This window comes from Anthonomus grandis, chromosome 14, assembly GCF_022605725.1.
Source record: "Anthonomus grandis grandis chromosome 14, icAntGran1.3, whole genome shotgun sequence".
NCBI lineage: Eukaryota > Metazoa > Arthropoda > Insecta > Coleoptera > Curculionidae > Anthonomus > Anthonomus grandis.
In genome coordinates this window covers 21,026,106-21,052,265 of record NC_065559.1, presented here as the reverse complement: position 1 = coordinate 21,052,265, position 26,160 = coordinate 21,026,106, and the positions used below count along the sequence as shown (strand labels likewise).

Here is a 26,160-nt window from a genome sequence, read left to right as displayed (position 1 = left end):
AGATGCTTTTGCGAATGATTCCAATTCTGTTTTGTAAGGTGACGCAGTTATTACGGCAGCTTTCCCTGCTTTTCGTCCTTGGTTGCTGGTTTTTTTACAAATGATTGGGACAGGCGAGACCATCTCAGGAGTTACAATATTTGTTGGTGGCGTCGGATTTTCAGTATCTTGAGGTACTGGAAGAGGGACAACAGCATCAACTACATCTTTTTCGATAGTTTCAGAGGCAAGAAAGTCAGATTCACGAAAGACATTTAGATTAAGGGGAAAAATTCTCCTGGATCATGACCAGGAGACGAGTTTTTACAAATGCCAAGGTTATATTATCTTCACTTAAAGTTTCTAAGGCCGTTATTACACCATCATATGATGAGGGCAATGTTAGTAATAGATGTGAAACTTTATCCATTTCATCCAGCTTAGCTCCTGCAGCAATAAGCTCATCAATGATTTCATCAAATCGAGTGAAGTGCTTCAACAATGTCATATCTCCCACTAGTTTAAGAGACAGTAGTCGTTTACGTAAAGCCAGTTGTGTTGCTAGGCTTTTTCTTTTATATATGGCATCCAAATTCTCAAAAATTTGTTTTGCTGTGTCAGGTTCTTTAGCAAAACTTAAAAATGAATCTCCCAAGTAGTCTATAATGGTACTTTTGGTAATTAAGTTTTTCTTGTTCCATTCTTGGTCAGGATTTTCTGGAGTAACGTTATCAATCACATGAAGTACTTCTAACTCTGCCAACAAAGATTTTACACGAAACTTCCAGACACTATATCGTTCACCATTAAATTGTGCAATATTTCGTTTGGAATTTTTATTTTTCATTTTAATTTACCGCACTAAAAAAACTTAACAAAAAATGCGGGTAATTAATTCACGCATGTTATTGCACTATTTTATACCGATTATTTACACGTACAGATTCACGTTAATCTGGGCCCATAACCTATTAAAATATAATAGAATGGGTAAGAAATAAAACACGCAGATTGTTTTATTTTCTATTGAAAATGGTTCTAAAGGAACTAACTATTTAAGACAAGAAAGCCAAAAAAAAATATCCATCGTCTGTGTTTATATTAGCACCATTCAAATTTAAGAGAGGCCGATGGTAATAAATTATATAATTAAAGTGCGGTCTCTACGGTGTCCAATTACAATTTTTGCTTCGACTTAGTTGATATATTTAACAGAGGTTATTAACCATAAATACATTAGTACATTTTCTTCGCTCAACCAAAAACTAAAAAAGTTGGTGAGTGCGAAGGATAAACCACAAAAAGAAAAACCAATTAATATCGTGTAAAATCAGTCCTCTCAGACTTTGAATGAGAAAGGACATGATGTTCTTAATAAGGGTCTTGACTTTGCACCAGTTTCAAACTGCAAACACAACCTGAAGGAGATTCTAGTAAGTGTTGAATCATCAATTTAGTACTTGCCAGAGTCTTCGAAAGGTTTTACTAGAGAAACTATTCGCAACCAGATTACAAGGAAACTTATCAAATCAAAAAACACATCGGGTTCTAATATTGTTAAACAGCTGAGAGAAAAAGATTGTTTCTATATAAAAGCTGACAAGGAAATGATGATTGGCATTTCGCCCGGTATCGAAAATGCCAATACGTAAATAGTTGAACCTTGAGCATGGCGTACATGATCAATGACAAAGACAGACAGATAGAAGAATCACGTTTATCAGACAGAGAGAGAGAGAAAAACAACCTTATTCCAGTAAATTGCTTAATAGTCCGGGGAATCTGTACTTCTTAACAAAAAAATTGCAACCCGCAAACGAACCACTGGATGTGGTAAAGGGGTTCATAAGAAACATAAAAAAAATAAATTCATACCTGGGGTAGTTGCGGGGTGGTTTTGCGGGGGTGAAAACTGAAAAAAAACAGCTGGAGCATTTTTCTATCGCTATTTCCGGCAAAAGTTGACGCTCAAATAAAAAGTGCTTAATGGCAAAGTTGTAGATAATATAAAAATCTATAATTTTTGTAGAGGGCACTTTTGAATATAACCTCAAAATGTTCAAGATAAATGCAAAAATTGCGAAATTTTTTTTTTCTTTTTTTATTTTTCATTTATCTAAAAATTATGCAATTTTCATAAAACTTGGTATAAATATACCCTTTAGTATCCTAAATAATCTCTATTTTTTTCAGTACTATACAATAACAATTTTTCAAGAAATTCAAGTTTTTCGAAAAAATTACTTTTTTTTTAAACGAAATTTGTTCTTCAGAGAAATGTCCTAGGAAGTTCATATGGGGCTTATTTTTTTTGTTTTTATTTCTACTTTTTAATAAAATAAAAAAAGGTTATACTTCCCATTTGAAAATAAGCCAAAAAATGCAAAAAACTGAAAAAAATTTTTCAAAAATTTGCAACAATGAACTTTTTATTAATTATTAATATTTTACTAAAAATTAAAAAAAAATACATAAGAAAATATATATTTCATCATAAGTTCAATAGATTGTTTTATGCAGGAGACAATTCAAGCTTACCCCCCAGTATGTATCCCGTGCCTCGACGGGTATTCTGTATATTACACTAAATCAGCCAAAAATAATCGATGTCGCTTTATAATTTTCGAAGGGTAGAATCGATTTTTCGAACTTACCAATTCCAAATCGATTTTATTAAACAAAATTTGGCTACTTTTTGATCGAAATCAGCGGTTTTTACATATTTCCATAAAAAATATTTAATGAAGTATGAAATAATTGTACAAAATTGATTAAAATTTTACAAAATTGCTGAAAATTTATTGCAGTATTTGATTTTATGAATACATTATTCATTTTATGATACAATATTTTATAATACAAGAAAATATAATACAATATTTTATGATACAAGAAAATTTTTTACATTATGTACAGTTTATATAATACGACGTATTGTTTTATTGATTTATTAGTCTTTTTTTTTATTTACATGCTGTGAAACTTGTTCATGGTCGGACTCTCCAGTACAATCTGGTTCTTCAGCGTTTTCCGCATCTTCATAATCGCTGATATCAGAGTCTTCACATTCTTCTTCATTTTCGGCGTCTAATGAGATTCTTGGAAGTTCAAACTCATTTAAAATCTCTTCCGAATCACTGCAATCTTCCTCTATTTCATCGATATTGGAGCAGTTGCCTGTATCTTGGCAATTAGTGCACAATGATGTGCACGACAGCCCATGCTTCCTACACCCACATCGATTTGTACTGCAATTACCTTTGCAGGTGCAAAAGATTTTTTTGAGTAACTCTTCGGGTATCATCGTGTCGCTTGTGTATCGAGGCATAAGATTTGTTCTATTATTATTCACGAGTGACTCTTTCCATCCCCACATGGTTGCACTTAAGTTGTTACCAAGCCACATTTGAAGTTGATGATATACTCTGAAACAATGCTGTGTAGCTGCTCCAATTGTTGGTGGTAACTTTTCTAATTTGAATGTAGATTTAGCAGTTAAGATTTCGTAACGCTGAAATCTCAAATCGTTTAAAGTTGCTTTTCCTTTAGTGTAATTGTAAATATGTGTAATCATATTACAACCATTGTGAGCTGAGAATCAGGCTCATAAAATGGCTTTGCTAATTCAGCCAAGTTCGGAGAGTTCATGAGCGCTTCCACTGTTTTTTTTTGCCTTTCCCTGCGAACCCAGATGTTGAATCGCAGCCAGTAAAACAATGGATAAAAGCAATAATAGATTGGTAGTGCTGGAATTTGAAACTTTTTGATGAATAAATTGCATCATTTACTTTCCCTGCACCTACTTTCAAAAAGTAGATCGGTGCATTGTTTAAATTGAATTGATGCAATAAAACTAAAAGATCAACATCTTGGCCTACAATGACGATCTCCTTGTTATATTCAGTTACTCCAGTTGCTGAATTTTTAAACATATTACTTTCATTCTGCACGTCGATAATTATATAGCGACATCGACTTATATGGCTGATTTAGTGTAATATACAGAATACGCGTCGAGGCACGTGATATATACTGGGGGGTAAGCTTGAATTGTCTCCTGCATAAAACAATCTATTGAACTTTACATGATGAAATATATATTTTCTTATGTATTTTTTTTCGTAGAATCTAGTGGTGCTATTACTTTTTTGACATTTTAAAAATTGTTAGTAAATTATTAAAAAGTTCATTGTTGCAAAAAAAAAAATTCAGTTTTTTGCATTTTTTGGCTTATTTTCAAATGGGAAGTATAACCTTTCTTTATTTTATTAAAAAGTAGAAATAAAAACAAAAAAAACGAGCCCCATATGAACTTCCTAGGACAATTCTCTGAAGGACAAATTTCGTTTAAAAAAAAAGTAATTTTTTTGAAAAACTTGAATTTCTTGAAAAATTGTTATCGTATAATACTGAAAAAAATAGAGATTATTTAGGATACTAAAGGGTATATTTATACCAAGTTTTATGAAAATTGCATAATTTTTGGATAAATGAAAAATAAAAAACGAAAAAAGAAAAAAATTCGCATTTTTTGCATTTATCTTGAACATTTTGAGGTTATGTTCAAAAGTGCCCTCTACAAAAATTATAGATTTTTATATTGTCTACAACTTTGCCATTAAGCACTTTTCATTTGGGCGTCAACTTTCGCCGGAAATGGCGATAGAAAAATGCTCCAGCTGTTTTTTTCAGTTTTCACCCCCGCAAAACCACCCCGCAACTACCCCAGGTATGAATTTATTTTTTTTGTGTTTCTTATGAACCCCTTTACCATATCCAGTCATTCGTTTGCGGGTTGCAATTTTTTTTTTTCATGAAATATGGTACAGATTCCCCAGACTATAAAATTTAAAGCGTGGAACAGCTAGCGCCATCTAGAAGTTCTTATTTTTTTACAAGGTCATTAACCGACTTTACACTAGATGTCGCGATAAGTACAATTTCATATAATATTAAATTGTTACACTATAAAAGCAATAAAAAAAAATAAAAACGCTACAATATTCTAACTTTCCTTGTATGTTATGATTTTTTTTTAATTTAAGTTAAATTTTATCATTCTTCCTGTAGTATTCCAAAATTAAAAATTCAATATTTTGTTTTATTTATATCTAAATGTATTTTTAGGTTACGACTGCTCAGACGGAACTCTTGCAACACCCTATTACATGGTAGTAATAGAATTCGTCCTCCTAATCTGTACCAGCATTCCCTTTATTGTTGTCGCCTACATCGCTTACAGACGCAACTACTACATAGAAGCCATATCCTATAGCTGCGTCTTTTTGGCATCCTCTTTTTACCACGCATGCGATGCCGGAGAGAATATTATAAGCTACTGTTTATTTCCTTTGGCAGCCTTACAGTTCGCGGACTTCTTTTCTGCGTTGTTAAGCATTTGGGTAACGTTATTAGCCATGGCCAATTTATCACCGTTATATTTGTCAATTTTACAAATGGTAGGTTCGATCGTGATCGCTTTTTCAGTAACACTTAATCGCTATGCTTTATGGATATTTGCCATACCTTCTACGGTAGGTGTAGTCACCATACTAGTCAGCTGGTATTTTAAATTTAGACATTATCGAATAAATTTCGTCGATAAGCAGTATTTATATATAATGCTACCGACTGGTTTAACTATAGCTTCGCTCGGATTAATCATTTTTGCGCTATTACAAACACAAAACAATTATAAATATTTGCATTCTATGTGGCACTGCATGATGGCGCTTAGTGTAGTAGTTTTACTGCCGACTAAGAAAACGTTTCATAAAGTAATAGAGAACGGTAATCCGCTTCACACAAGTAATTTAATTGATGCGAATGAAGTGAGAGTTGAAGTGCCGATAAGGGGTGGTGCGGCTGGGGGTGGCGATCTTTCAGCAGGGTGACAGTTGATGTAGCTTTTAAGTTGTGGTTTTGGTAGGCCCGATGAGACCACTGTAGGAACCACAGTGTAAATAAGGTTTTATATATTTCGTATAAATCAATTTATGAACATTTAAGAAAAGTTATCTTATTATAATATAAACATTCCTTGAAAATATACTAATATTCAACCCATTCGATACGGTTCGTATCTGGACAGTTTTATTCGTAGGGACTGAGATTTCTACCATATTCGGCGTAGGCTTGTAATGCTTGGTTTGCGTATGGTTCGGTTAAATGCGGATGCCTGACGTCGGACATAGCTGTGGCATAAGAAAATTATCTAGACTTTATGGAATAATAATAGCAAGAAAGAACTTTAAAAGTAGCCTATGTGTTTTATATTTTAAAACAAGAGACTACGTATAATTCAACGTTGCATTCTTGACACATACAGCGTGTCCGGAGAGTCAACCATAATACTGAAGGGGCTGATGGAGACACTCAGAAAAACATAAAATGACCTTAGTTAAAAATCGACGATTTTTATTTAGTTTTTTATTATTATTATATCTTATTATATTTATATAAATATCATAAAAAACAAAAAAAGCAGTATTACAGAGTAAAAATAGAAAGCAAAGAATTATAAAAAATTGGCTAGCTTAACTATACTCCAGGAGGAACCAATAGGAACTATACTCAATAGACCGAAAAATACCCCCCTGGAAAGACAACACATAATAAAAATACTAAAAGACAACATATCACAAGAACATGAACAACATTTTGCACGAAATAAATGGCACTCGAAAATCAAATACACAAATCGTAAATATATTACTATAGTTAGAAAAGTTTATAAAGAACCGGTGACATCAACAGGCGGCAAAATCCGCGCATCTCGTTATTCTATCGATCGGGTCAGATGACTCTGTCGAGGTCTGAAGACAGTGGAGGCGGCACACTTGTTGAAATTATTAATATTTATTTTTACTAGAGTTTAAATAGCCCTAGATTTTTAGTAGGTATAGCCACAGCATAAAGAAACCAGCAGTCGCACTTCAATAAAAATACATTGGCTTGAATAAGCGAGTTCGGTGCATGTGTACTAACGCAGGCGAGGCATTTTTGCTTATAGCAGGGATGCCGCTGACACTCGCTACGGTCCGCGCGGCTTTTGCCTTGGCTAGAGCCGGACTTAAACATTTTTTTAGATGTTATTATCTTGTAAAATAAAAATACCTACATAGTACAAATATTGATTTTTTAATAAAAATAAAGTTCATACATTAACAAAATATTTAAACAAAAATAAACATCGCATTTTTACATCTAACAACGACGATATAGAAGAATACGTGCAGGAAGTTAATTAGCTATGTACCATAAATTTAAGAGACCATTCTTTGAGTAATTTTAAAACAAAAAGTTCATATAAGCATATGTCTAGAAATTCTTAGTTCTCAATATACAGGGTGTTAAAATTTAACAACAACTAAAATATATGCCACTGACTTTTGCGCAATTTTTATTATGTTCTGTGGATTATACAAATAAAACTTTTCTGTCTCTTGAATTTTTTTCGTATCTTGCTTAGTTAATAATAAATTCCAAATGAAACTTTTCCCCAAATTCCTTGTGTGATCCAGGGATATGCAATTAAGTGGCCTTTTTTTTTCTCGAAAAATAAGCGAGATACGAAAAAGTTGTATTTGTATTTGAGTAAATCAAATAACATATTAAAAATGGCACAAAATTGAGGTGCCCCAATTTTTTTGCCACAAATATTTCTTCAGGTCCCGTTCGAGATTACACTGGACCTAATAAATTTAATCATGTTAGGGGTAAATTAGCTCCTTAATGTTATAAATAACACCGCCAGAGAACTGGCGGACCTATGTTCATATGAACTTTTTGTCTTAAAATTACTCAACCAATCGCCTGTTAAATAATTTATGGTACATACTTAATTAACACCCTGTATAGTAACGCTTTTAGATTTTCTGACTACATAGTAGTTTAAGGATAACTAATTATACAAATAAAGTAATATTTCAAAACAAATAGACACTCTTAGGCCAATAAATAAAGACAAATAGTTGGCAACAATTCAAAACAATTCTAACATCTGCGAATTTTTGTTATATTATTAAGTACCAACTAAAGTAAAAATATACAATTTTGCAACTCTTTTAAATATGGCAACACTCTTAAAATGGCAGAAATATAAATAATGTCCTTAAAAATCCAAAAAAAAAATACTACATTGCTGCAAATTTAACTGATGCTTAATTATGTTATTTAAGCCATACAGCCAAATTTGCAGCTATTAAAAACTTTGGCAAAGTCAATTATTTTGCTTTATTAATAATTTTTGACATACCCCTCTTTTAATACAAAAGTTTTTATCAAAAACGCTACGCTTTGTAAAAACGCTATCAAAATAGTCACTAAGTACGGCGCTGAACTAGGCGATACACCTATGAACACAGTTCGATAAACAGTGAGCTCGGCATCCGGAGAACATGGCTGCGGCATGGCTAAGGATGCTATTAGTTCGCTTACATTTTCGAGCGGAGTGAGACTGCTGGTTTCTTTATGCTGTGGTATAGCTAGCGATGTTATAAGTGCGTTTGATTTAGTTGAAATACCAACTAAGAATGCATATATTTGAATTTAATTGCTCCGAGATTCCGAGATTTAAAAAAATGTAGATAAATTAAAATTATATTTTTTAGCATTGTGATGTGCCCATAAAAAATCTAATAAAAAATAGTTTTACTTACAGGAGGATGCAGTTCGCTAATTATTTTTAAAACAGGACTTCAAATAGGTAGCTGAAAATTATTCTTTATTTGCATTTTTTTAAGGATTAGGTATTTTAAACGACTTCGATCTCTTCATCGGATGAGCCTGTATTTACTGTAAATTTTAAAGAATCCAATGCTTCATCAAAAAGGTGATGACTTTCGAAATGATGTTTTTCTATGTCGTCTATATGGTTGCAAATATTTATCCACTCATCATTCGAAATTTCCGCAAATTTCTCCCTTGTCAAAGTTTCGACATCTGCCAATTTAAAAGTGGAATTTCTGCTTGCCACCCAATTCTTAACAGTTGCCCAAATTTTTTCTATAGGATTAAGCTCTGGGTGGTATGGAGGCAAACGTAACACCATGTGTCCATGCTTTTCCATTAGGTCGTCCAACTTGGTTTTTACAGGATACTTTTTTTATTTTCAGACACTATTTCATATAACTCTGTCTTGGTGAGTTTTGCATCAAATGTAAAATTACGTTCCTTGAGCCAGTCAACTATTTCCTGCTTTTTACTTCCAGATGTAACATTCTTGACTACAGGCACATTGTGATAAGCTGCATTGTCTAATACTAGGACGGAATTAGGTAGTAAATTTGGAATTAACTGATTTTCGGCCCATTTCCTGAAGTTGTGATGGTTCATGTCATCATGATAGTCTCCGCTTTTTGACCCTAAAAAGAGAATAAAATATTCTGGTGTTATATTGCAATGTAGGGTAAGTAAATTACTTGGGTTTTACAACTGACTGAAATATACTCTACTTACATTTTAGAGTAGGTCTTCTTTTTTTAACTATGTAGAAATCGTACACTATTTGTTTTATATCTTTAATTTGGGTCAAAGTAATGTTACCAATCTTCTGAGATTTTCTTAACCTTTTTTTCCTTGGACTGGTAAAGGAACAGGAAGGTTTATTTTCTATATCTTCTGACTCTTGGACCACTCTTCTGTAAGTTGACTGGGATACTCGAGTGGCAGCTAACGTACGTTATCTAAAATAATTATATACTATTATTGTAAGTTATTAATACAATAAAAATTAAAATTTGAAAACATCCTACAATAAAATATGAATTTATATTATTCACTTACCTAACATTTTTCCAAGGAATAGTAATTCCTTGCTCGGCTTCTTTTTTACCACTAACCTTTTTGCCACGTTAGAAATAATCTCTCTCCCTTGGCTGTGAATTATTTGTCCTTGTTTGCCTACTTTCTTAGGTAACATCTAAAAAAAAATTAGAAAGTTAAAAAATTTATATACACATGCACACTCTAGGCTGTACATATATACCTACAAGTTAAATACCTATTATTTTGTCACTTAAAACCAAAGTATACTTTAAATAATATAATTTTTAACAGTAATTAATTTTCATTTATTTTTTAAAATTATTAGACAATTAAATAATTTAAACCAATTTTACTTACCTTTTACAATAAAAATCGGATAGTCTAACTAAAAAAACTATAGTCTATTTCACTATTATACTTTAAAAAAAAAAACACACAACAGATTTTAAATGCCTTATAACACGATTAACTCACTTCCCGTACGAGACGACACTGAGTAGGCCTTCAGGCTACGTCATAGGCTTTAAATCTCCGGCAGGTACAAAGAAACGAAGTACGGCGGCTGCTTTGTTCTTGCGGTTTCTTTAATAAGAAGCGAGAGAAAATATATTGCGGTCGTCTTTTCTCTCTGCCACCGAATTTTCTATTGATTTTGTGTTGAAAAATGGGTTTGTGCGCATATTGAGCAGCCGGTTCTTTATAAACTTTTCTACCTATACCATAACAAGAATTAGGATCGGATACTGCCTTAAAGGCCAATACCTACACAGAATTGGCATAAGGAATTCCCCATTCTGCGAGTGTTGCCAAATCGAAGACACCTATTTTTGGAATGCCCTATAAAGAAATTGGACATATATGAGGAATTGGGAAAATTACAATAATTAACGTTGCCACTAAGCATATTCACGGTTCTAAGCAATATAAGCACTAAAATCATTAAACTTATTTCCTGAGAATTGCCCTGCAAAATGTAGTAAATAGAAGGTTGTAAAAGATTGATAAAGCCCATTGAGCGCCTCGGTGTATAGACCGCGACCAACACTAGCGTCTAGCCGGTATAGGGAGCACCGATCCCGAATTCTACCGAACGGCTCAACTTGCGTGGCCGACAATAGTATGGTGCCAAATTTAAATGGCTACTGCTACTCATAGGTACAGGCACAAATGTAAATAGCTCCGCACGTGCGGAGCTATTTACATCTGTGGTACAGGATTGTTCCTTATATTTAGAGAGCGACAGAGTGGAAAAAAACTTTAAATGCAAATGTTGCGGGATTTGTCCTAAATCGCCAGAAAATGTTTTAAAACATAATACAGGGGTCTGGAAAAGGTAATAAAATGGACACATAACACCCCAATATTTTATATAATAACACCCTATATTTTTTATATAAATTAAAAGCCTCGTTTTTCCTGATTTAAAAATATATGCTATTGGTAAAATATTCATATTTACTTAAAATTTAAAAAAGAAACAGTTAATAAAATCTCAGTTGCTATGATTAATGATGGTCAATAAATAAATTAACTGTAATTTTTAACCATAGTGACGTCTGAATTAATTATAGCAACGGAGATTTTATTAAACTGTTTAGAATATTCTTCTTACATTTTAGGTATAAATATTTTACTAAAATGTCAGCATATTATAAATTTTTGAAATCAGGAAAAAAGGGGCTTTTAATTTATATAAAACTATAAAGGGTGTTTATAGTTTTATATAAATTAAACTTATATATTTTTAATCCCCATGATATTGCAGAAATAAAAGATAACTAAATGTAAAAATAAATTAAATATATTCATTTGTTGACATATACTTTTAACTATCTACATACAGGGTGTCTCATTTAATAGTGTAACAGCGTAATCATTATTTTGCTTTTTGACTGATTTAAATCAAACTGGTCTCAAAAGATAGAGGTAGCCGAGGTCTATTTAAATATTGAAAACCAGTTCGATGCATCTTCGATGCTAAATTGGGTGAAGAACAACGAAAAATCATAGTAGGCATTTTTTATTGAAAAGAAGGAAATCCTTAATAACATAAATAACATAAAATAACATAAATAACATAAAATAAACTGGAAATCCTTTAGTAATTTTTTTAAAATCACTTTATAATTATTACAAATCAAATTAATAAATAGTCAAACGAATAGATTTAAAGTCTTAGACACAAGCAAGTCCTACTACGAAATAACGAAAAGTTCAAAAGAACTTCAAACATCAAATTATTGTGGTTATGTTTACACTTTACTGGCGTCATACGGTTGCCGTGTTCGGGATCAAGGCTCCCGATACAGGCTAGACGCTAGTGCGACCAACAGGACAGACTACACAGTCCGGATGACGAAAGATTACAGAACTAACGGGGGAGGGTAATAATAGCGAATTTTATTGGAGAAAAAATGTAGCATGAGTGCAGAACCAGGGCAAAATTTACAAACCATTGGTGTAATTAGTGCAGGTTTGTGTAATCCATTGGGGCACCAAGGTGGCACTTTTTGCCCTGAGTGCACCCAGTTCCGCACGAGCTATGGGTGGTTGTACCGTTCTAGTTCCTACCCCGGAAGTAGAAAACATGGCGGTTATTATTTAGGGAATTTAATAAATAATTGCATATAAGCAAAACTAAATTTTAAGGGAATGTAACGTAAAACATAACCTCAACTAACAACAGCCAATTTTTTAATTTTCTCCTCAAGGCTAAATCCAAAAACCATTGGCAACGGTTTTTTGCCTGAACCGAACCAGTGTTGGTGCCGCCCTAGTGCCACAATTTTTTTTTCCAATGGAATTCGCTGTTAATATACAAATAGCGCTGGCTAATTGCGACACCATACAGAAGCCAAGAACTCAAGACTGAACTGAACTGAATTTTTCTAACAAATGGATTACAGAATGACACAAGGGAACACCCCATTCAATCCTGGTGTATCAGGGATCGCAAGATCTTTTAGCTAGTACTCGGTTGCTTTTGTACTACTACTTGCCGGTACAACACATCGGATCTGTGGTCAATTTTTGTGAAATAGGGCCCGTGCCTATAGGGGGAGTGGGGCATAGCGGAATGATATTTCTTTTTTTTTTTAGTTGGCGATCTTAATATTTAAAAAGAAGGTGTAAAAATGCTGTCAATCAAAAGTTTAGACTCTTCTTTAAAAAGGACAGTGATAAAATATATCTAAGGTGAACGGTTTTTGTTAAAAAAAAATTTAAAAAAAAAAAAACCATTCTACTTTGCCCCTTCGGTGGGGTAAAGTGGAATACTATACGGGGCAAAGTGAAATGGAAAATTTTTTCAATAAAAGTCGCATATAAAAGCATTTTTAGGCGTTAAAAAAGTTAACATATTTTATTCACAAAAGTCGCATATAAAAGCATTTTTAGAGTGTATATCATAGGCAGTACATTGTTCATGAGCCCATTTTTCGCAGCGACTGCAGGATATCCAGCTTTCTCCAGAACTGGATTTAAGGAATTCACCATCGCAAAAAATACATCTTGTATCATCATCATTTTGAACACCTTAGGCAGAAACGTGTTCTACCCTTTTGCGTTTACTTTGACGATGTTCCGGGTCTTTCTTTTTGCTTTCAAAAACTTTTTTTTTTACAGTAACTAACTTCATGGGAGTTGGACTGTTTTTTTCTAGCAGTTCATGATAATACGGATTTGCGGTTAACACTGCAATTTTTCCTCTGTTACGTGTTGTTGGTTTCTGTTTACTAGTCTGCTGCACCTGGGGTACCGGTATAATGTCACGGGGACTGCAAATTTGGTTTTCAGTCAAAAGACCTATCTCCTCTAGAAGAATGAATTGATAACAAAGGGACTGGTTCCACTACTACTTTTGGGAAACATGGGGGCATTTTGCCTACATGCTGCAAGAAGGAAGAGCTTTTTTATCTTTTTCAGTTATTTTTAACACAAAATCTTTATCGGAAGCTGGTACTGCTACTATTTTCGACGAACATGATGGTATTTCGTCTTCAACGTCTTTGCTGCAGGAAGGAATGGCTTTTTTATCACCTTGCTTAGCAGTTCCTTTTAACAATATATGAGGAATATTATCATCGGATGACGAGTCTTCGTTTTACGGAGCAAGTCTGTAAAATAACAAATTTATGTTAGGTATAAAATAAACTGTCAAAATTGATACCTACCTATTAGTTGTTTCACTTGCTGCAAAAGCTTCGTCAGGGAAAATATGTGGATTAACAGGCCAAATGCCTGTTTTTGCAAACCCGCTAATGGCATTCTGCGCAGTTGAGGCCCTTAGGAACGCTTTCCCAAACAATTGTCCAACTTGTCGTATTGTTATTGGTCTTCCAGGATGATTTCGTAACGAAAGTTCACATTCCTGCGTGTAAAAGGTGCTGAGAGGAAACATGAATGAAAGGTCAAGTGGCTGAAGGCGATGGCTGGTATGTGGAGATAGGCAAATAATATGAACATGATTTTTTCTAGCTGTTTCAAGTAAAGCAATATTGTTTGTATGGGTTGCGTGACCATCAAGAATTAGTAAGATTGGTTGATCAGCAGTTGGTTTGAAATGTCGTAAAAAGTGATCGAACCATGTTGGGCAAAATATGTCTGTGTTTATCCATCCTGAAGGATGGCATACAAGTTTTGTATCAGGCGGTGTCTCCTCTAACAATTCTAAATTTTCTCTTACTCTTGGAAATATCATTAATGGGGGAATATATCTCCCTGCTGCATTAAAACAAATGACTGACCTAGTTGTCGTCACCCTTTCTGCGGAACTATAATTGCCTTTAGACAAATCAAGTGCAATCACTTTTGACGGTTTGTTTGGAACCGTTGTGATTCCTGTCTTGTCCACATTATAAATTTGGCTTGGCGAGAATTTGTAGCGATCATATAGTTCAATGAGCAGGCTAAAAAAGGCAGAAACGGTATGCCGGTTAAAGGCCGTAGCTCTAGCGATTGAGATTTTTTCGGGAGTTCGCAGAGAAAGCCTTGAGTTCCGCTTTAAAAAGGCTAAAACCCAATCTTTTCCCGCCTTTCCTTTCTCATTATTAAATGGATGGCTTACCCGTTCCTTACAGCGAACTGATAGGCTAGATGCCTTAAGTCTGATATGCTTAAGCCAAAGTATCTGCTCTCCATAAACAGACAGTGTTCAGCAAGCTGTTGCTCTTGTTGTGGTGTAAAACAACGAGTAAATCTGCCCAAACTTTTTCTTGAAGCTTCCTCGGACGCGCAGTTTTTTTTAGCTCTTCGAAACAATGTTGTTTGTGGCACATTATAGCTAAGAGCTGCCTGCTCATAGCTCAAACGATTTGCTCGAACTGCTGTAATAGCGTTGACCATATCTTCCTCATCCCAAACATGTTGTGTGGATTTACGGACATAATTCCTAACCATTTTTGTCGGACCTCTAAAAAAAATAGGAATAAAAAATAAACTTATGCATTCGAATGAATCTAGTTTAAATATTGTTTTTCTAATAGAATGCATTCCAGTTTGCCCCTTTTGACATTTTCCACTTTGCCCCATTCGGTATCTTTTTAGTAAATGTTTGTTTTTTTTAACAACTGTGATTCGATCCATCTATATTATTTAGTACACTTAGTTATATGTCCTACCTTGAAAATAGCTGCTACAGTTTTTGTTAAAATATTACAATCCAGATTTTAGCACAAATTTATCACCTTAAGAAATAAACAAATATCCACCAGTTTCACATAACGTCAAAAATCTAAACAGCACATAGTGTTCACCGCTTGACGTACTGAAATGAACAGCTAATTTACCACGTGTTTTGGGCAATGACTTATCAATGCGACGTTGCCATATGTATAATTCCACTTTGCCCCACTCTCCCCTACTAGAAAATAAGATAGCGGATCATATTTTGAGCATTAAAAATAAATGAAATATTGAAACGAATTTGCTCCACAATAGAGGGTCTAATTCTGACAATTGGCCAGCCATCTGCATGAATGATAACAATATAAAATACGGGACAGTAACTAGGCGTATTTTTAAAAGGACCTGAATCATGTATGTAATTTTATTTAAGCATCAATGTATTTTATTTCAACTCTACAATTATTTTTCACGTTTCAAATCCTGTCTCTGTTCCTCTCAGTTAACGTAGTAGATACTTGGAATTCGTGGTATTTGATTAAAAATATTAGACAAAACAAAATAATCTTTAGAACTTAGATATCAAATGTAACTTGCCCTATATTACCGATTATGTGCGAAATTTGGGTATTTATTGGAAAAAATGCAAAGGTTACAATAAAAAATTTAAAAACGGATTTTGACCTATACATGTCCCACTTAAAATGTTTACATATACGTCAGCTATCATCCCCTTAAAGTGTTGCACCTACCTTCCGGACACCCTGTATAATAATAAAAGCTACAAACAACTAAAAATTAAGCATGAAGTCTCAGTCCCAAGAAAAGTATTAAAAACAGGTTGGATGTTTCGGTTTAAATAAATTATTAGAACTGAACTGTGTAACACAGCTACAAGATACACGCAATGCACAACTTGGTTTATAAATTGTATTATATAATTGTAATTTATATATATTTTAATAAGAAACAATTTATGAAACTGTCAATAAATATTAGACTATAAACCATAGCCATGCATTGTAATTAATTTAGGAGGCTGGTGATATTTGTGCCTCAAAACTCTAGTCTTATTAAATGAAGTTCTACTAGTTAAATAATTGTAGTTCTTTTATTTATAAGTGATATATTGTGTTATATGCATTGCTATTTATAGTATTCAAAAAAAGTATTATGATTAATTGAAGTATATTGAAAAAAATCTCGAAAGTGGACTGTCTTTTTTTCATGAACGTTCATTTTCACGTTAAATATTTTTTCGGAAATGATAGAAAAGTTTTCGTATCAGTTATTTTAACAGTGCGTTAATTTTTATCTACGAAAAATGATAAAATAGAGAAATATTAATACAGTAGAATTCCTCTTAACCGGTCACCTCGGGACTGCATACCTGGCCGGTTAATCCGAAGTGTACTTATATATATGTACATAATACATATTATATTATGTTCATTATCTATGTTATGTACATATGTTTATGTATTGAAGAGAGTATTACACATATACATGAACATAATAAATATAAAATAATGGAGAAATATTCTTTATATAGTTATGTATTTCATATTTACATACATGAAGGTGCTACATCAACAAATATACATATGTATGTAAGTTTAATATGTAATTATTTTTTGAAAAAGTCTGTGTGTGATTTTCTTCTGTTTTTTAACCTTCAGTGAATTTCTGAATGCGATATCCCTCCATTTTCTAATCACCAAAACGTCTAATGCTGTTGACTCATGTTGCTGCTCAATGTATTTTAATGCAAGTTCCATTACATTTTTGGCTTCTTTATGAGAAATCGTTTTTTCCTCTTCAATGTCACTACTCTCATCATATTCCTCTGGTTCTTTCATTGCTAAATTTATGATTTCTTCATCATTCAAAAATTCATTTTCAAGGTGATCGTCACAATTTATCATCCAATTGTCCACTTCTTCTGGTTGCAATGCTTCGTTACCCGTTAACTTTTGAAGGTCTTGTAGAGTGGATTTGTTTTCTTCTTCTTCAGTCCCTGCAATATTCAAGATCGCAACTAGATTCTCAACTTCTGGCCAAAGTTTTCTCCCAAGATTTATTTAACGTTGAAGAGGGCATTTCCTGAAATGCTGTAGCTAACATATAGATAACGTCCTTGATATTGATCTTTTTTATGACTTCTAAAAGACCTTTGTCTTCACTCTCCGAGTGTTGCAGAATTTCAGAAACAGGTTTACGCCTGTATCGTCTTTTTAAGCTTTCGATCACTCCTTGGTCCATTGGTTGCACTAAGCTTGTCACATTAGGAGGAAGATAAACTAATTTTATGTCATCTACATCGCAGTCATGAGGATGGGTTGGAGCATTATCTAACACTAGAACTGCTTTGATAGGCAAATTAACACTTTTTAAATGTTTTTTAACTCTTGGAACCAACTCTAAATTAAACCACTCTTTAAACAGGTCCGAATTCATCCACGCTGATTTTTGTGACTTATAATAGACCGGAAGGGACGATGGATTCAAGTTTTTGAATGCCCGTGATTTAGCAGACTTGCCAATAACGAAAAGAGGAATTTTATGAGTTCCCGCTGCATTCGAACAAACGGCCACTGTAATACGTTCTTCGTTCTTTTTAAAGCCAGAGGCAGACTGTTCATGACTGCCTAGAAAAGTTTTTTCTGGTAACATTGTAATGTTTAGCCCGGTCTCGTCCATACTATAGACTTGTTCTGGAGATAATTCCTCTGTTTTAACCATTTCACCAAACTTAGTCTTGAATTCTGTCGCACCTGAAGTATCAGCAGACAGTTTTTCTCCACTTACATGTGCGAAATGAATTCCGTGTCGCTTTTTCCATCGATTAAGCCAACCATCACTTGCCACAAATTCGCCTCCATTATTAATCTTCTGGTGGATAGCCAGAGCTTTTTCTTTCAAAATTGGACCGCCAATCGGTGTACCTCTTCGACGTTCCTGAAGAAACCAGATCCACAAAGGTTCATCGACGACCTCGCAAATCGGTTTTTTTCTCGTACAACGGCTGCCCAGATTCTTATCAGATTCGAACAAAACTTCTCAATCGAATGCCTATCTCTTCGCCAGTCATTTACAGTGCTTTTTCCAACATTAAATTCTGCACAGATTTTCGCCACACATTCACCATTATCAATCCACTTCAACACTTTTAAACGTGTATCCATCGAAACCACAATTCTTTTGAGCTTTGCACTGCAGTGGACTCCTTACACTTCAGAGCCGTGGGTGTATAATTTTATAAATAAACAGTCATCAGTTCAGGTAAAGTTTTATTAACGAAAATTAATTTAAGGTAATCCTTAAAACTATGAGCGTCTCAACTGTAATTCTAACACTAACCTTACAAGTCCCAAGTCATTGTTTTATCTCACTCTCACTTTCCTCCAGGCTCCCAGGTTTAACTCCCAAAGAAAATAGATGTGCTAAGCCAATAACGCCAATCTCGAACCAACGACGAGTTTATATTTTAATGACGGCGACGCCTTCTATATTTCCCCGAGTCTCAAACCAGTTTACAAGCAGGTGAACAACCCAAAAACAGTTGGGTCCCTGACGCGAAACCTCTCGCAGTCAACAGCTTTCTGCCCGTTCCCCTCCCAGCTCGTCGTCTCTCGATCGTATCTCGCTCTCCTTCCCCGAACACTCGCAACATATCCGATAATTAGGGACATATGTTACATAGCCCCCCTATTGAATTGCAATCTACCCTGAACCAATTCAATACCATCAATATGTCACCAAACTCTTACTCTTAAATTAAAACTTTCTTTACCCGGGTTGTTTGTTACCTAGAGGACTACACGAGAGGACACTGCGATACGCGCACTACGACACATTTTACCTTCTCACTGCACTAATCTAACCTATTCCTTAATCTACTTTTTACTAGTTTAACAAGTTAACTTAATATCTAAATTTCCTCAACAATATTGTGGAAGGGCCTTAAATTAAAAACATTTTGAATAGACTTGTCTCCGAATTCATTTTCGACCTCGTAGGAGTTTGGACCCCTGATTCTTATAACTGTATAGGGCCCTTCAAACAACAAGAACATTTTCTTGATAGTGCGATTTTCTGCTGAGGAAATAGGGTGAGTCCTAACCAAAACACGGTCACCCACCTTAAACGTTATTATATTTTTACCCCTCTCATGTCGAATCTTCCTTTTTTCTGCCTTTGTTTTTAGCCGGTTTAGAGCTAGCTCTAATTTTTGTTCTCTGCTTTGGGTAATTCTGTTCGCTGGATAATCAAAAAGCTTTAAAAATAAATTTTCTTTTTCCCTTCCAAAATGCAAAACATTCGGACTGTACCCGGTACAACCATGAATCACATTATTAAGGTATGACTCAATTTGATCTAATACACATGCCCATTTGGTGTGCCTATCATGGCACAACAATCTCAACAACCGACCGATCTCTCTATTTACCCTTTCCGTCTGGTTTCCTTGCGGATAATACACGGACGTATGAGAAACCTTAATATCTTTCTCCCTTAGCGCTTTTAACCAGGACTTGCTCGTAAACTGTGTTCCGTTATCCGATAATAAAACCTTAGGTTTACCTATAATTTCAATATAGTTGTTCAAACAACGTAAAATGGTAAACGTAGTTGCTCTTTTTAAAGACTCTAAATAGACATGTTTACTAAAAGCGTCTACAAACGCGAGTAAAAACACGGCCCCTCCTCTAGACACAGGCAGAGGTCCCATCAAATCGACACATACAACCTCATTTATACCTTCGGGCACCACACTATGCATCTCTCCCCTCAAATGTGAGAAAATTTTTGTCTTTTGACATTTCAAACATCCTACCAATATCTTTCTAATTGTAGCTCGCATTCTGGGAAAATAGCAATATTGACTTAAATCAAGGAAACACTTTTCCGCCCCAAAATGACCATTTTCATCATGATGCCATTTTACTAAATTAATAATGTTAGTTTTCGGTATATAGATTTTAAAACCCGGGTTAATTTCAGTACCTTTTCTAAATAGGAAGTTATTATGAACTACATACCACTCTCTATATCTTGGCAATGGATCAGTCTTTCCTAACTCAGAACAGATAAACCTACAGTACTCATCATTTCTTTGAGCATCCAACAGCTTTTTCATATCTACCTGTGCAGATTTTAGTAATTCACTCCTTAGCACCCTAGCCACTTCATACTCCTTAGATTCAAACACCGGATTTTTGCGTAAATCTTTTAGCTGTGCTCTATCTATCGGATTTCTTGACAACAAGTCGGCCAACCTATTTTCTGAGCCCTTACAATATTCAACCTGGATATCATACTCTTGGACATAGAGCATCCAGCGAGTTAAACGGGAATTTACCAGTTTACATGACTTTGAAAATGACAAGGCCTTATGATCACTGATTACGGTCAACGGCCGCCCGAGAACAAACACCCGCCATTTTTTTAGACAATATACTACACCCAACATTTCCTTTTCCGACACTGAATACCTAATCTCTGGACCTCTTAAACTTCTACTACTGAAAGCCACAATCCCCTTTTCGCCATCATCACATAGTTGAAACAAACACCCCCCAATCGCAAAATTCGAAGCATCTGTTTGAATAAAGAACATCTTTGCCATATCTGGATGTTTCAACATCACAACATCTAGAAATGCTCGCTTTACGTTTTCAAAAGCATCTTGGCACTTCAAACACCATTTCCACGAATATCCCTTTTTAAGAAGATTTAAAAGTGGTGTGCATAAATGTGCAAACTTATCGCAGAATCTCCTATCAAAATTTACAACCCCTAAAAAAGATTTTAGCTGCTTAACATTCACAGGTGTAGGAAACTCCTGAATTGCAGAAATTTTTTCCGGGTCCATTTCTACTCCCGAAGACGAAATAATATGTCCTAAAAATATTACCCATTTTCTAGCAAAACTACACTTTCGAAGCTTAACTGTAACCCCAGCGCTTTGAAACTTTTGAAAAATTATCTCTAAATGTTTTAAATGTTCAGCTGCATTCTGGGAATAAACTAACAAATCATCAACGTATGGAATAATAAAACCGTCAACCTCCGATGTTAAAACCCGCTTTAACGCCCTTATAAAACTTCCAACCGAGGTGGAAAAACCAAAAGGCAAAACCTTAAAAATATAGGTCTGACCCTCAAATGAAAATCCTGCATACTTTTGATGGTCCTTTCTTATGGGAACTTGCCAATAAGACGCAGTTAAATCAATGGTACTAAGACACTGGTTGGCTGGAAAATTATAAATTAACTCCGAAGGGTTAGGAGGCGTGACATGATCCCTTGCCATCCTCCGATTTAAAAAAGTCGCATCCATGCATACCCTAATAGAATTATCTTTCTTTCTTACAACTGTTAAAGGGCTCACATATTCGGTACGCCTCTCTTCTATTACATCCCAATCCACCATTTCCTTTATTTGCCGTTTTACCTCTCCACGAAAGGCGTGGGGAATGGGGTATGGCTTTATATAAAAAGGTGAGTAGTCATTAAGAATAATTTCATGTTCATAAGTCGTCAACCTTCCTGGTTGATCAGAAAATATTTTTTTGTATTTTAAAAGCAATGAACATAACTCTTTTTTTTTCCGGTTCGAGAAACACTTCTGACTTAAAGGCGGTACTATACATATCCTCTTCGGAATATTTGTTGCAATTCTTTAAGTTGCTTAAACATACCTCTTCCGATATTTCGCTAACAGTTAAATCAAGACTCTGGCCCTTCTCTGAAAGAAATGGAATTTCGACGACATTCCCATTAAAAGATCCCTGTATCATAGATCCGCCAAAATCTATTTTAATTGCAAAATCTTGCATCCAATCCGACCCCAGTATTAATTTTCTAGTTAAATTTGGAATAACTAGACAAGCATACTCAAATTCTAATTCCCTTATTTTAAATTTAAGAAAAACTTGCTCCCTTACTTTTACATTTTTATTTCCCCAAGCGCCAACTAAAGTAGCGCAACGTGCAGGGATTTTTGGGAGAAGTGAGTTTTCTTGAAGTAAAACTTGTAACAAACTATCTGAAATTCCCGTGACCTGGGAACCCGAATCCACCAAACCAGTTACCACATGTCCCTCAACTTCCAGACGTACTGTGGGTGACGTCATCATTTTCGGAGTATTGCTCTCTTCTCACTCAACAAATCTTCGGACATGTCCCTGTTAAAAATTGTATTTATTGTACCGGAATGTTCATTTCGATTTTCAGGGGGCCGATTGTCTGATCGATTATTCCTACGAGACTCGGTCCTATCCTGAAAATTATTCGATCGGTATGCTGAATTTCCCGAACTTCTATTAAACCCGACTCTTTCCCCTTGGGAAACCCCGTTATTGGGTTCGTAAGTAGAATCAACCCGCCTTAAATAAATCTCTACCTCATCTATCGTCTTTAAACCCGAATTTAAAATGCCACGCTTTATTTCAGGTGAAATATGTCCCACAATCATATCACCGGCTTCTTGAAACAAATTATTTAATTTTTTTATAAAGACAACCGGGTGCAATGAACCACCTGGTGAAAAGAACAAATTTTGCCCCCCTAAATCTTTCCAAACCGAAATATACCCTCTGTTAAAGGAAGATTCGTGACATGTTGAGCCCTGAGAGACATTTAACTGATTCAACTCCTCTGTATTTTGCTTAGGTTCGCCCGAATCTGTTTTTAAACTTAGACTCATATTAGCAAAATTCTGATCCAAGTTTTTACAAATACTACTACTTAAATCTCGTTGAAAATTTTGGAAACAAGCCCTCAAAGCATCCGTAATACCCCTGCTTAAATTCTCTACAACATCAGACAATAATCTAGGGTTATTGCCCTCGGTATCGCCCTCATCCTCAGCTACCCCAGACAAATCTGAACGCGACATTTCTACAATACACTTTTCTATTCTAGACATGCAAAATTAAACTATTTTTTTTTATAGGTATTACAGGTAGACACTTTTAGCAGCGAAAATAACTGTACATAAAATAAATTGTATGACAACAATAACCTCAAACTGTTTATTTTGGAAAAAACTGCCTCTAGTTGAGCGCCAAATGCAGTGGACTCCTTACACTTCAGAGCCGTGGGTGTATAATTTTATAAATAAACAGTCATCAGTTCTGGTAAAGTTTTATTAACGAAAACTAATTTAAGGTAATCCTTAAAACTTTGAGCGTCTCAACTGTAATTCTAACACTAACCTTACAAGTCCCAAGTCATTGTTTTATCTCACTCTCCTCCAGGCTCCCAGGTTTAACTCCCAAAGAAATAGATGTGCTAAGCCAATAACGCCAATCTCGAACCAACGACGAGTTTATATTTTAATGACGGCGACGCCTTCTATATTTCCCCGAGTCTCAAACCAGTTTACAAGCAGGTGAACATCCCAAAAACAGTTGGGTCCCTGACGCGAAACCTCTCGCAGTCAACAGCTTTCTGCCCGTTCCCCTCCCAGCTCGTCGTCTCTCGATCGTATCTCGCTCTCCTTCCCCGAACACTCGCAACATACGGCGCAACCATTTTGTCGCTGTATCCGATAATTAGGGGACATATGTTACAGCACTCATTGTTAAGGAAATAGTTATGTTTTGTACGTACCCACAGCAAGAACAAACCAAACTGATCAAAACGACAAAATAATCCTATCCAACATCGTTTATAGTTCAGTTCACAGGGATCTCTCCGTAAAAACGGGGAAATCCCAGCCGAATCGCCTCGCCGGTGAATTTCTTGGAAAATATTGCGTTGCGTTCGGCTGTTGTAAACAGGCCGGTTAATCCGTCGACCGGTTAATCCGAAGCCGGTTAAGAGGAATTGTACTGATTAAGAACACACTTTCTGCATTATTAAGTAAAGAAGAAAAACTTGCACAACCACTTAGAAAATAATAAATTTAATGAATACCTACTCCCTACAAGTATCATAATATGCTAAAAGTGTGTTATAAGTTTGTGATTCCATCGCTTTTGGTATTTTTTATATTTTTATTATATATTTTAAATTTTATTACCTGTCATATTTTGAATACACGAGTAATTAAAATATAAAATATATGCCTGTGATATTAATATTGTAAACGTATAAAATATATTATTTCAATGAGCAATTTTTTTGTTTTTTTTTGTACACTTCCAAATCAATATGCTTAAAAATTGACGTTTTAAAAATTAAGATCCAAGGATTATATGAGGAAGCAGTAGAAAATTGTTAATAACTATATTAAGTGTAGCTCATTCAAGAGTTGGACGGTAATGGGAAGATTATTAGTAAAAAATAGACATTACCATTATTAATTTATTTGTACGAAATAATCAAATCAAGATATATTCGGAGCAAATTGCTTTTTAATATCTTACAGAGGGCTTTCGACGTATGAGCCAGTAAAAACAGTACTAACTGAAAGTGATTTTTTATTTTTTTTATATAGGAAAAAGGATTTTAAAATTAATGATAGAAAGATAAAATATACTCACTTTGTCAGTTACGCACCGGAGATCTACATAGTGAGAAAAAACATTGTCACAAATGAAAACAACATTTAAGACTGCAAATAACACCCCACTAAATGTAGAAGGACATACGATATATGAAAAAAGGAGAGACGTTAGTACCCTTCCATGTTTATGTTTAAATTCTGTTAAAAGGCGGCAAACACAACGTTAAAATAACAGCGTTTTCCATTTGATTGCCCCTTAAAAGTTTTTAAGTTAAATTTAAAAACCAGTGCAGTTAATATTGCACCGATTGCATGTTTTCAGGCACCTTCGCTGGGAGGTCGTGTCGGTTCAGTACATTTATTAAAAATAAAATATGGCGGCAGAAACAAAAAAAAATATTGTAGCTGCTGTTTAATCTATACTAAGCAGTAGCGAATCAGACTCTGAAGGTGAAATAGTAATAATATAAATAAGTAGCTTTTCCTATATTTTGTTATATACTGCATATTAATACATTTGCAATATATACAGGGTGTTTCAGAACTATGGGATCAAACTTCTAGAGGTTGTTCAGTGCAACAGTAGAATCCATTTGACTATAGGAACCCATGTCCGGAATGTGTCACTACGCCACTACGGCCGTAAGACGCGTTTAAATTTAGAAAAAATATTAATTATCTAAATAGGATCTGATGCATTTATTTTTACCTTTTGTATATGATATCATCACAACAATTGTTCAAAATATCTTCCTCCAACCTCAATTCACCGATTTAAACGCCGCACATGATTTCGGCGGACTACACTAAAAATTTGATTGCAATCCACCTTGCAATCCAACGGTGCCCAAACCGCTGAGCCAAATACTCGCGTACTTGTACAGCAAAGTGAGCCAGCGCTCCATCATGCTGAAACCACATTTGCTGTCTAACGTTTAGTGGAACATTTTCAAGGAGTTCTGGGAGAACTTTCTCCAAGAAACGCAGATAAATAGATCCTGTTAACCGTTCCGGTAGAAGGTATGGCCCAATAAAATAATCATCAACAATAAGATACTGCAGAGATTCGGGAGCTTCACATATTCTCAGATGGATGCCCGGGCCAGAACCGTAACAACACCGTAGTGAGATAGTTATTGGCTCTTGAAGCTTCAAAACGGTTTCGCAAAATTCATCAATACTTCCCAGTGCGTGGTCACTCTTTTTTTGCCATGCGACAGAGACTTCGGCTCGCTCAAGAGAGTTATAAGAAAATATGATAGAATCTATGTTCCAGAGGATTACCATACGTTGACAGATCAACGATTCTAATGTTTTCTTGGAAAAATTGCATA

At 34.7% G+C, this 26,160-nt stretch overlaps 1 protein-coding gene across 2 annotated transcripts in view; it reads left to right on the top strand.

Annotated features, from left to right (window-relative positions):
- The window catches only part of LOC126744731 (post-GPI attachment to proteins factor 6), an 86,932-nt gene extending 62,436 nt beyond the window's left edge, over positions 1-24,496 (top strand). For both annotated transcript variants that reach the window (XM_050452263.1, XM_050452264.1), the window contains one exon: positions 5,107-24,496. In XM_050452263.1, the coding sequence (XP_050308220.1) occupies positions 5,107-5,873 (767 nt within the window). In that variant the 3' untranslated portion in view covers positions 5,874-24,496. The remainder of the gene's footprint in view (positions 1-5,106) is intronic.
- The last annotated feature ends 1,664 nt before the right edge of the window (positions 24,497-26,160 follow it).